Raw genomic sequence first — 13,051 nt, forward strand, 5'->3', positions numbered from 1 at the left:
TATAGAGTAAAGTTAGTATGATTTACTTAAACATATGTATTTAAGGAAGAAGTAGTAAAATGTAGGCTATTCTTTCTTGGTTGATAAGAATTTGAGTGACGGTGAATACGGAAGCCTCACCACCCCACACACCTCCCAGTTGTTTGTTTGTTTGTTTGTTTTTCAAGGAGAAATGAAATGTGGATGTTGCTTTTCCAAGTATGGGGGTGTCTGAATCCAGTTACCCCTGAGATGACCACAGACCCTTTAGAGGAGAGCTTTAACAGTGATTACGCACTTAATTTTCACTCCTTTTCAGGTTTAACTGATTTGAAACTAAGCTTTGAACAAAGAAAATGTATCCTAAAGTGCCACTAGACTTTTTTTTTTTATGGGGGTACATAAAAGACAAAGTTTAGGGTACAAAACCAGCAACACTTGATGAGTTGAAGGCACACAAATACTGAATGAAATGATTCTTGATGTTGCAAATCTGTTATCAGCAGAGTCTGGACCAGAACAGTCAACAGTTTGAAAACAGGCATTGACCACAGAAGTTATTTATTTCTATAGATTCTTCTAAATTTTGAAAATGAACTGTATGTTAATAAACACTAACTATAATCATTCAAAGTGTGTATAGGGTTTGGGGACATCATATATATATATATATATATATGTATATATATATATATATATATATATATATATATATATACACACACACACACACACACACACATGCACACACACATATGTAATAGGTTCAGAAGCATTTTTTAAAATGACTGTGATTATAAATTATATATTACACTAGAGGCCTGGTGCATGAAAATTCATGCACTGGAAGGGGGGTCCCTTAGCCTAGCCTTCCCCCTCTCACAGTCTAGGAGCCCTCAAGGGTGGGAGGCAACCCAGTGATCAGGGGAAGGTGACGCCCCATCACACCTCTGCTGCTGCCACTGCCCTCAGTGCAAGCCTTGGCCAGCCCTGGTTACCTGAGCCTCGGGCAGCCCTGGGCAGCTGGGTAGCTGCCATCCAAGGCTTGCCTGTGCCTTGGGCCAGCACTGGGTGGCTGGGCCCTGGGAGCTGGCCTGGCCTTGCCCTGCACCTACTGCCTGGGGCTGAGGGGACTGGGTGCCACCATCTTTGAGGGTGTGACAGTCAATTAGCATATTCCCTCCTTATTGGCTGTGGGTGCTGCCATCTTTAAGGGTGGGTGGGGTAGTCAATTACCATATTCCCTCTTTATTAGATAGGAGGATTGTCATACATGTTTCCAAAATTATTTTCTGTTTTCATTGTTATGTTGCTAGATTCCACCAGTCATTGTATATCCACCTGTTGTTCATTTTTATGAACCGCCTAGACTAGCATCTGAAAAGGCAGAGCCCAGAGCCCAAGGTTCCCTGGGACCTCCTCTCCATCCTCTGCCCGCCTTGGCTCAGGGGCCTGGTTTGAGGGTCTTTGGATGTCCCACCAGCCCAGACAGAAGTTCCAGCCTGAGGCACTAGAAAGACTGAGGCAAGACGTGAGGTCACGAAAGCAGGGGGACAGATCGGGGTGATCCTGGCGGGTAATCATGTGCATCATGAGCCCTTGGTTGCCGGCTTCTAGGATTCTTGCGGCAAACTGGGAGCAGGCCTTGACGTTCTAGAAAAGAGGCCTGGCATCTGCGGGGTGGCACCAACCATGGGGTGAATCCCTGTGTGGACACGTGACTGGGATCTGCCAGGCATGTATTAAGAGCTGCTTCTCTGAGGACTGGAGGCTGAAAGGGCACCAGCGGTGCAGGGTGCAGCTTGCATAACTAAGTGGCAGCCGTGACCCAACCCAAGTGGCCTCCTGGGCCAATGGCTTCCCGTAATCCCATTAAGTCCCCACAGCTGCCCTCAAGGCTGTTACTTATCCCTCAGGTTACCAGGCGTCCTGGAATGACCTGTATTAGAAAGGGTCTGTGACCAGAAAGGACTGGTTGAGAAAGCACCAAACCCTCGAACCCTCGGTCCTGCCAAAGGGCCTCTGGCTGCCTGTCCTTCCCTGGGAAGCAGAGGGAATGGGGGAGGGGCAGGAGCCAGGAGGCCTGTGTGTGTGTGTGTGTGTGTGTGTGTGTGTGTGTGCAGAGCAGAGCTCACCACCCAGTGGCGGGTGGGGGCGATGGAAGGCCCATTGGTCTCAGACTTCAGTCTACCAAAGGGCCTCCGATCAGGCTTCTGACATCGTCCCCCCTGGGGTTAGACCGCGATCACAGAGGCAAATGGTCAGGATTGGCGTACAGTTAGGTGTAGGGAACACAGCCAACGATATTGTGACAATTGTGTTTGGAGCCCGGTGGGGACTGGAACTATCAGGGGGACCTCTTATAACAGGGGTCCTCAAACTTTTTAAAGTGGGGGCCAGATCACGGTCCCTCAGAGAGCTGGAGGGCCGGACTATATGAACTACTAATTCCTACTGTAACACCTCGGCTGCGCTCACTGCCCAAAAAACTTGGCTGGCCGGATCAGACTCCTCTGCGGGCCGAATGTGGCCCGAGGGCCGTAGTTTGAAGACCCCCTGTCTTATAAGGTATGTGATTGTCTAACCACCATGCTGTATGCCAGAAACTAATACAAAATATTACTGATTGTAAACTGGTCTTAAAAATACAATTTTTAAAATATACAAAGGAGGAGGGGGGAGGGCTGCCGAGAACAAAACAACCAGGTAAGCACGCAGACATGTCATATTTGTCAGATTAGGACCTGGGTCCTCTCACAATCAGCTTTCACCTTACAGCCCTCATCCGGGCAAATACAGCGCAAGATACTGGGGTGTAAGCATTAGTTTTCAGAAGATGGTCACGTAGACACTTGAAAAGAGGACTTTCTAAGCAAGACTTCAAATATAGGGCATTTCCCAGGGGTGAACACATTTGCCCCCTAATATTCTGTTTAAAGAATAAATGTGTGTTGGCCGAAACCGGTTTGGCTCAGTGGATAGAGCATCGGTCTGCGGTCTGAAAGGTCCCAGGTTCGATTCCAGCCAAGGGGATGTACCTTGGTTGTGGGCACATCCCCAGTGGGAGGTGTGCAGGAGACAGCTGATCGATGTTTCTCTCTCATCGATGTTTCTAACTATCTATCCCTCTCCCTTCCTCTCTGTGAAAAATCAATAAAATATTTTTTTTTTTTTAAAAAGAAAGAATAAATGTGTGACCTGGTCAGGTAAATGTTTCAGTGCAGGGGCTTGCTATGTAAACTGTTAAGAAGCTGAGCATTTTATCATTCGTGGTTACAAGTGTAATACATTAAAATGGTCTCAATTCAAAAGAGAAAAAGAAAATGCTCATCACGTGACAGCACCTTGTCCCTCCCCGGGGGGCTGGAGGCTTGGGCTGGGGGCTTGGGCCGCTCTGTGGGGGTGCTGAGTGAAGGTCAGGGCTTGTCTGAGGAAACTAGCTTCCTGTCTGAAGGAGACCACCTGGCAGTAGCCACCTAAGTCACCAGACCAAGCAAGACACCTGCCACCTCAGATAACCTTAGAAGAGCTTGGAGAGATAGGGGGAGAGAGAGAGAGAGAGAGAGAGAGAGAGAGAGAGAGAGAGAGAGAGAGAGAGAGAGAGAGAGAGGAGGCTGGGAGGGGTCCAGAGCCCACCCAGGCCCCTTTTCTACTCAGCTCTGGGGGCCTCAGAACAGGAGGGGGCGTGAGAGAGCGGAGTGTATGCTCCTCACCTCCTCCGCCCGCCTCACCTGATGGGGGAGGGAAGAGCTTTGTTTGCACATGAGGCTGGCAGTCCAAAGTAAGCAGGTTGTTTATTCACTGCGACATTTTCAGGAATAAAACAACCTGCTCGAGATGTTATCCAGTGATTGGAACAGTGGTCAGAACGACTGAGATGGTTTCACGTGTGTGCCCCCAAATGAGCCGAAATTCTGTAATAAAAGCATTCCAGGAACTCTTATTCACGAGAAAGCACAAAGTTCACATGTGAACCGCACCGGGGAGAGGGGAGTGAGCGTGAGGCTGTGGAAATAACAGGGGTCACGCAGGTGAGCAGCCGGTAAGTGGCAAAGTTGAGATTGAACCCGGTCTGATTCCGGCCTGCTATACTCGTAGGGGTGTCGAACTCAATCAGAGAAGGGGCCAAAATCTAAAATCCAGCCTAAATCTCGGGCTGAATGGTTTACTGAACAGTCATAAACTGACAATGTCATAAACTGACAGCGGAGTGCAGTGATGACAGCCCGGTGCGGGCCACATTGCAAGGCCTGGCGGGCTGGATTTGGCCCGGGGGCCTTGTGTTTGACACATGTGCTAGCAGTATCTTGGCAAACCCAGGAAGCATTCAATAATTCCACAGCAACTGGAGAAGGGCCCAATTCTGCAGGGCTTATCAATATCACGGATGATTATCAAATCAGCCAAGTTGATAATGTAAATGCCAGACCACAGGATCAAATTTATGAGGTCAATATTGAAATCCGATTGCCTCTGAGATTTTCTCAGCTCCTCCATCACAATGCCCCTACTTTATGACATTGCTCAGTGCAGGGTGGGCAACAGTACCGTTTGCCCGGCTCCTCCTGCCTGCGCCCACCCCTGAGGGCTCACGCATGGTCCATGGTTGCCCCCAGCCTGTCTATGTTCACGTGTATGACATCACAGGGATGCACTGATCATCAAAGGATGCTCGTGCTCCAAACGCAGGCTGCGTCCCGGCACCTGCTCACCTGCCTGAGAGCAGGAGGGATTTGTCTAGAAAGCAGCACCCTGAGCTCAGCACGGCGTTCTCTCACTCTGCGTGTGAGGGCGCTCTTTTGTGGGTATCGAAAATGAAGACAAACCCACGTTTTGTCCATTCCGTTTTGGAAATTTCTGGAAATTTCTGGGCCTTTCTTGACCTGGGAGAAGCCCTGCCACGCGGGAACAAAGCCAGTGTACACTCAGGTGAGCCAGGCTCATGTGTTTCTCGGAACTTGGCTCAGACGCTGCCTTGCATTGTTTCCCTTTAGTGCATGGGTTCCTCAAAGGACCCTTGGCGTTAGGGTCCTCGTAGCTATTTCTCCAGCGTACACGGCTCCATCCTCGGAGTCGCACCTGCCCCTGGCTTCACTTCAGGAACTGGAGACACACAGGTGAGCTCTTCCTTGCAGGGGACCCTTCTAAATGTGTAACTTCCGATGGCTCAGAGAACCCTTTCCCTGCAGCACCCCCTTCTGGTGCCTCCCCAGGGGGTGGCTCCCTTCCCGGGGGCGGTCCTGGTCCCTGCAGAGGGGCTGAGGGGTGGCAGGCAAGGGCCCTCTCTCAGGGCGGAGGGAAGGAGGCCCCCGGCAGGTGGGACTGGGGCACACGCTGCAGGGTGACAGGGAAGGTGAGGGCGACTCCGAGGCGGCACAGGTGCATCCCGTGGCCTGGCCTGCATTGCTGGACTCGGGGACTCCAGGATGGCCCTGTCACCCCAGCAGGGTCAGCGCCACCACCTGGCACTGGGAGAAGAGCCGCTTCAGAACCCCGGAGGGCATTTCCAGTACACTCTGGATCAAGTCCTTGCTTTCCTGTGTGTCCTTGTATCACCCGTTCCTGAAAGGTCACTGTCGTCAGCCACAGGGACTTCCCCAGCTGGGTCCACAGTCACAGCCTGGGGGAGTGTCCGTCTTGGGAAGGGAGAAAGGAGATGTGGGGACAGGGAGGCATCAGCCCTCAGCAGGGAGGGGGGCCGTCCATCACGTGTGGTTCCACAGGGCCCAGTGGCTGGTCTCCCCCTTGGCTGCCCTGCCCATGCTGTGGGCCTCACAGCCAGGATGCAGCCAGCTCTCCAGCCTGGAGGAGGTCTAAGGCGAGACTGGGCTCCCAAGGGCGGGAGGCCCTGGGAAGGCAAAGGGAGGGTGTGCGTGCATCTGGGGGAGGACCGGCTATGCTGTCCCAACCCACAGCCCCAGAAATCAGCGTCCCCCGATGGTTGCTCTTCCTGGCACCATCTCTGCCGAGCTGAGCCACCCCCTCATTGGGGACCCACCTGCCTCCGGAACCAGCTTCTCCTCCTTAGCCTCACCCAACCAGAAACCTCCGGGTTCCTACGAAGAGTCAAACGGACGCTGCTGGAACAGATGTTTAGCTCCAGTATCTTCCCCCTGGCCCCCCCTCCAGAGGACGCCTGCTTCATGGCCGTGTACGTCCCTCCCCACATGCCGCCACCTGCCAAATTGGATGGAAATTGGCTTTGACGTGTGTGACTGGTGGCTGGGTGCTCGGGGTGAGGGAACAGATGGAGCTGAACTAATTCTGATTCGCAGTGACCAGGACCAGAGAGGACACGTTGGCAGAAACGGGCCACGGCGGCCCCTGTGGGAGAGAGGGCGTCAGAATGATTTCTTAGAATAGCCGGGTTTGGGGTAAGATCCAGAGCAGTGAGCGAGGGCTGGCTGGTGACAGCGTCAGCAGGCCCAGCGATGCACAGAGGCTGGGCACCTGCTTGCTAGCTGTGTGGCCGCGGACGCGTTCTTTACCTCTCTGTTTCCTCACCTGCAGAGAGAGGGTGATAACTCCCAGAGAGAATGTGGGCAGCATCAGCTAAGCGCCCGGTGCGCGGTGGGTGTGAGAGACACCGGTCCCCACCCCTGCTCCCTGTCCTGGGCGGTGTAACGTGTGGGTCTCCTACTGCTGTCCAGAGGCCAGTCTGCTCGGCGGGGCTCCCTGGGAGACAGGGCCAGTAAACCTCGTGTGCATTTTGACTTGTGGCCACTCGGAGTTCTTGCCCTCCTCTGCTCATCCTTTTGGGAAACGGAGGCAGTCCGTGTGAGATCAGCCCTGGATAGTGGGCCAGGACTGTGGGCCAGGACTGCGGCTGAATCCTGGGGGTGGGGGTCATTGTGGTGAACCCGGGGTTCAGGCTTTCCCCTCCCGCTCACTCATCCCTCAGGTTGCCCCGCCCCCCGCCCCGCCCCGCTTGCCTGGCGATCCTCTGAGACTTTTGTGATAGAAAGAGGGGGGGTGGGGGGCAGAGGACAAGAGCAGCCAACATGCGTGTTCCCTGCTGATGAGAACAAGGTGAGGCCTAGATAGCAATTCTCTCATGGTGTTTGGTGTTCGGCAAAACAAAGGGAATTCCTTAGGAACTGCCTTTGGGGCGGTTTTAGTTTGATCCTGAGCCTGGACCACAGGGGGCCCGGCTCCACTCACAGCGTTTGCTCTGTGTCTCTCCCTCAGAGCCGGTGCTCGGAGGAGAGCTGCTCACCTGGATGGCAGGACACACTGACCCGTGATGCCGACTCCGGCGATGCTGAAATCTGACAGCACAGGGTGAGGGCTCTGGAAGGAGCCTTGTCTCACGCCCCAAGCCCATCACAAACCCTGAGCACTGACTGTGTACACTCTCCTAAGCACCCCATGGGCTTATGGTGCTTAGGAGAGTGGTGATCACCCCCATATTCCAGGGCGGCAATCTGCCATAGCCAGAGGGGCAGAGACTTGCCCCTGGCCACATGGACAACAGTGGTGGAACCAGGATGCATCAGCTGACCCCGGGCTCAGCGTGACCCTCCAGTGGCCAGAGGTCACGTGGCCCGTGGTGAAGCTGAGCCCCTGCAGGGGAGCGTAATCCACGGTTTCCCCACCCCTGTGCAAGGCTGTTGTTGAATGCTTAGCTCAACCCTGGCCTGTTTCTTTCTATTCCCACATTAAAGTCACTGAACCTGCCAGATCCTGAGTGCCCGGCCGAGGCCAGGGCAGGGGTGCTGGGAGCACTGGCCCACCCAGGAGTGGAGAAGGTGGTTCTTACTGGGACAAGGCCAGGCCACGCTCACCCAGCTGCGGGTGCAGGCCAGCCAGGAGGACGCCCGCCTCCACAGTCACCGGCTCCTTCTCCGGGTCCTCCTGCAAGAGACCAGCATAGGCTCTGAGGAGAGGGCCGTCGCCCAGCCCTGCCCTGTGGCCAGCTCCCTGTGAGTGAGAGCACGGCTGTGCCAGCCTGCAGCCAGCGCCCGCCACCTCCCACTGCCAGCAGCCCAAGGGGCTAGGGGCGGGGCTAGGGCAGAGCTGGAGCTCTGTGAACATTCGGGCAGCCCTTCCTTTGCACAGGGAAAGGGAATAAGGAGCAGGGAAGAGAAGGGGTTTGCCCAAGGTCACTGGCAGAGCTGGGACTAGCATCCAGGCCTCCTGGCTGCCGCTGCTGCACTTCCCCCCAACCCCGCCTGGACGAGGAAGGTGGGGTTCCTTGCAGAGATGTGGAGAGGCACCAACTATGCAGGGCCAGCTCCTGCAGGGGCTGCTGGGCTTGGCTGGATGGAGTTCAAAATCGCCACCTACTCTCATCCTGGGGGGACTTGGGCAAAGAGGAGAACTGGACAGGAAAGGCCAGGGGAAATAACATCTATCAGTTCCTGCCCCGGGCAAGACCGGTTCTGTCCTGAGCCTAGCATGGCAGCCTGGGAGGTAGAAACAGTCTCTCTTCACTTCACAGGGAGGAGATCAAAGCTCAGGGGCTTGAAGCCACTCTTTCCAGGTCACGCAAACATGGTGGTAGGGAGAAACGGGGATGAGAATCCACATCTGTGGGACTTCAACAAACAAGCTCGTTCCACGGGCCCTGAGAACAGAGCGCGGCGAAATCAATTGCTGGAGCCGGTCCTCGCTAATGAGCAATCAGGGTCCATGACCGCCGTGACGGATCTCATGGCCAGAACGTTTTCTAGGAGGTGGAAATTGTCAGCCTGAGCAGCGGAGAAACTAGCTGGGCGCGAGGAGGTTATCCCAGCTAGTTTCCTCATATGTAAAACCAGGTAAGTGCAAATTTGTCACGGTAAGCACCCCTGACTTAACCATTCCTGTACTAGAGAGGAGGCTCTGGCAGGAGAGGGGCGTGGGCATTCTCTCCATGGCCACCAGGGGGCGCACAGACCTAACAAAAGGCCTGAGCAAGCCCAGAAAGGGCTCTGGGGAGGGTGATCAATAGCGGATCAGGAATTGGAGTGTCATTTTGGGACTCAGGGGTGAGGAGGAATCTGGCCTGGGAGAAAAGGCTAAGGAATCTTGCTCTGGAATTTGGGATGGAGGCTGAGGCTGGTGGCCTGCAGAGGCAGGCAGGAGAGGGCTGAGAGGACCTGGGGGACTCGGTTCATCCTGCCCATGTGGGTCATGAGTACCTCCCCCCCCCTCTCCCCTGCCTTCAGCCACTTGTTCGCTGCTTGGCCAGAGCTAGCACCTGCCAAGGCAATGCCTGAGTCAGCCCCAGCACACAGGCCTTTCTCCAAGACGCAGGGCCTGCAGGGGGCAGGCACCCAAGCCATGCAGCCCTGGGGCCTCTGGGGCCCACTACCTGGCTACAGGCTACTGTGCTGGCCACCCCAGGTCCCCATTGCATGGAGCTCTCACCTGGCCGGCAATGCTGGGATGAGAGGGCGCGGTCCTAGCCTGGGAAGCACAGGGACAGGGCTTGGTCTACCTGAGGTCTCCACTCCCCCATCTTCAGGGCAGATGGACCAGGGCTTCTCATCCACGTGTTGCTGATTAATCTGTGAACCTGTCTACGGAAGAGATGTCCAAGCCCGCAGAGAATTTGTGTGAGTTGATTAGAGCCAAACTGACCACTTCCCAGGGAGTGAGGTCTCCGATGCTCCCAATAACAGTTCTGCGGTTTGTTCTCTGCATTTGACATGAGGAGGGGCTGCAAGGAGTTGGGGGAAAGCAAGGTGGGAATGGGATTACGGGATAGTTAACCTTCTGTGCTCTGAGGGTGGTTATTTCAAAGGTGCACAGAGCAATGGGCAGGGCTTGCTTAAGGCAACGGAAAACCATTTACTAATGAAGGTATATGCCTGGGGCGTGACTCCCCCCCATGACCTGGCCCGTTGGGGATTTATGATCACCCAGTGAGAAATGCTCACGCGTCCGAATTCAAATAACGGGCTGGGAGACAGAAGTATGGCACAAAATGAGACTCACTACGTTCTCGCAGGAGCCAGTGTCCAGTTGACAGGCACACACGGAGCAGTGGTCACAGGCTGTGTATCCCTAGGCAGTGAGAGTCCCTCCTCCGCTTTCTCATTGGCTGAGTACCATGGGGTTAATAGTTTCCTCCTATGTCGCTAGGTCTTTTTCTTTCTTTCTTTTTTTTTTTTTTTTTAATGGCCCAATGGTCTCTTATTGGGCTATTTAAGAAAAGGAGTGGGGGTGGGCGCTGAGGCCTTTTCTAGTTGTCTCCGCCTCCCCTGTCTAGTTGAGGCAGGTGCCAGGTGTCTTGTCCTGAGCACCTGGGGGTTTCCCCCACGATGCTGGCTCGTGTACACAGTTCTTTGTTCCTATACCCTCTCCCCTCCTCCCTGAATTCGGTTTGCCCTGGGGAAATTCAGTAACGTTTCCGTTAAAAGTGGACCAGGCTGAAGATGGATCACAGAGGCCTATTCCCTACACATAGAACCCCCCCTTTTTTGGTCACAAACCTGAGTTTCCTCCTTAGTGAGGTGAGGGTACCTTTGTCTAACTCTCCGGACTGATATAAAGGCTAGAGAAGGAGCACGAGCCTCCGGGGACACACTTAGAGCTTGAAGTGGCAGCAAGCTCTTCCACCTGCTGCTGCGAGCTGGCCTGGCCGGAGCTGCGGGACACTATTGCCTGCAGCACCGTCCCTCAGCTCAGCGCCTGGCACAGAGCCCCTGCCTGATGTACGTTTGTGTGACAAATTAATAAGCCACCGAGCATCTTGGCTTATCAGATCCTTGAAGCCAAGACCTGGTGTCTAGTGGGAACATGATCAGCAGCTCTGGAATTTTGGAGGAAGAGAAGCCAAGCTGGAGGAGTTGAGAGTGGATTTGGGGTCAGATACGCACATGAGAAGTCCTGGAATGGGAGTGGGGTAGGGTCAGAGTCAAACCAAGATTTCCACTGAGCTGCCAAGTCCATATGTGCTTATGTAAGCACAGAAATGCACCCTCCAATGAGTGAGGCGGGAGCAGGGGTGAGGCAGGAGCGGGAGTGGGGGTGGGGTGGTGGTGACTATGAGCTCCCCACAGGGAACCCCAGCTAGTGGACAGCAGTGCTCAGAGGCAGCTCAGTCCCAGAGAGGGTGTCCCAGAGACGGGTGTCCCAGAGATGAGTGAGGGATCTGTGGAGCTCCAGACCAGAGAGCAGAGCCAACTTTGGGGAAGGGTTGCGTTATGAGCTGAATTGGGTGCCGCCCAAGTTCATCAGAAGGTGATTGTATTTGGCAATAGGGCCTTTAAAGAGGCAGTAAGTCCAAGTGGTGGCATTGGGATGGGTCCTGATCCAGTATGACTGTGTCCTAGTAAGAGATTAGGACACAGACCTGTGAGGACACAGGAGGAAGACAGCTGCTGACACACCAAGGAGAGGCCTCAGGAGAAACAGACCCTGTGAGCACCTTGATGCTGGACCTCCAGCCTCCAGACTGAGAGAAGATAAATCAGTATTGTTGAAGCTCCCCAGTCTGTGGCACTCTGTCGTGGCAGCCCCAGCTGACCAATACACCATGTCTGTCAGCCCCTGGGGCGGGGGTCTCCACCAGGGCCTTTGTGAGAGAGAAGAGCAAGGCTGGGCTTCCTTCCTCTGCGCGTTTCCCTTGGGCTAAGGCAGGAGGCAGGTCTTGTGCAGCCCGCTCCATCCCTGCCAGAGGGAAGAGGGCTCAGAGACACCCACAGAACCTGACTTTCTGCCTGTGAAAGGCTGGGCTTGGTGGGGGAGGCCTTGGGGCCGAGAAACCACCTGTCAGACTGACCACTGTCCCCTCCCTGAAGCCCTGGAAGGGGGTCCTGGGCTGTGGCCAGGAGGTGGGAAAGCATCAAGCCCGAAGGCAGGGGGGTGGAAGAAGGTGGTTGAGGGGGCAGGAGGGAAAGGAAAGCAGTGCTGAGGGACAGCCTAGTGTCATCCCAAATAACTTGTTTTCCATCCACCCACAAGCCCAGTCCCTACCACCTCAGGCAAAGTACGTCCTGCTCGCATCCACAAATGCCCCTTTGGACCACAGTCAGACCCAAGTTTTCTTCTTCTGTTGAACGCAGTCTGCCCTGGGACATCACAGGAACTGTGCCATGATGTGGGAGGGCCTGGGAAGGGACCCTCTTCCCTCCTCTGCTGAGATTCCGAGCCTGGAGCCATACCAGGTTCTCTTTGTTGACCCTGAACATTTGTCCTTGGAGGAGACGCTTCCTCCCCTACCCGGAGCCAGTCACATCCATTTTATAAATTGCCTTTATTGAAGAAAATAAAATTACATGGAAATATACAAATCAGCAAAAGCGATGCGTATCAGTTCATTCAATCTCCGTTGCCATCATCCCATGGTCGAGGGCGATGGTTTATTGCTCATTTCTTCTGCTCTGATGGGCTCAGCTGTCCAATAATTGCTGAGTCTTAACTTTCTTCACACCGTTGTTGGCAAGGGAAATTAATGCTACTATTTTGATGGTCACTGAAGCTTGTATTTTGATCTCTTCCCTGCCTGTACTTGCGAATCCGTGAGAATAAACTCCAAGTACAATTGGTGTGTGGTAACTCAACTCATCTTTGAAACAAGAGGAATTTAATGCTTTCTGACCTGCAGATCTTACTTCCTTGTCCCACTCAGCCAGCTCATTCTCTTTCAAATATGACGAGGGCAGCTGGGTAGCTAAGTGGGTTAGAGCATCGTCCCCATAAACCAAGGTGGTGGGTTTGATCTCCCAGTCAGGGTCAGGGCACATACAAGAAGCAACCAATGAATGCACAACTAAGTAGAACAACAAACTGATGCTCCTCCCTCCCCCCCCCCCCCCTCAGATTAAATAAGTAAAAGGAAATCTGACACAGGGCATAAAGTTCATTCAACATATGACACAAAATGGAAGGCACCGTGGGGGTTCAGGAGGAGTTACCCCAAGATGTGCCTGTGCGACATGTGGATTATTTTGAGCTCTGTGGGCTCAAAAGAAACTTCTGCCCCACCTTCTCACCTGCCTAGAAGAACTTGAATTAGGGGCTTGCCTAGAATCAGAGATGATCAGCGGTGATGTTTTATGACCTATCTATATGGCAGAGCAAGCCACTAATTACTGATCATCTGCTCTTCTAATCGTCCTTCAGTGACCTTCCTCCCCTCTGA

At 54.0% G+C, this 13,051-nt stretch overlaps 1 protein-coding gene across 1 annotated transcript; it reads right to left on the reverse strand.

Annotated features, from left to right (window-relative positions):
• Nucleotides 1-4,284: 4,284 nt before the first annotated feature.
• LOC311623330 (uncharacterized protein) lies at nucleotides 4,285-8,429 on the reverse strand. The gene is given in 5 exon segments (XM_084885339.1): nucleotides 4,285-5,398; nucleotides 5,401-5,420; nucleotides 5,422-5,447; nucleotides 7,196-7,247; nucleotides 7,739-8,429. Coding segments are annotated over 5 exon segments (906 nt in total). The 5' UTR covers nucleotides 8,272-8,429; the 3' UTR covers nucleotides 4,285-5,123.
• Between the last annotated feature and the right edge of the window lie 4,622 nt (nucleotides 8,430-13,051).

Source organism: Pipistrellus hanaki, assembly GCF_964339955.1.
Source record: "Pipistrellus hanaki genome assembly, chromosome: 5".
NCBI classification, from domain to species: domain Eukaryota; kingdom Metazoa; phylum Chordata; class Mammalia; order Chiroptera; family Vespertilionidae; genus Pipistrellus; species Pipistrellus hanaki.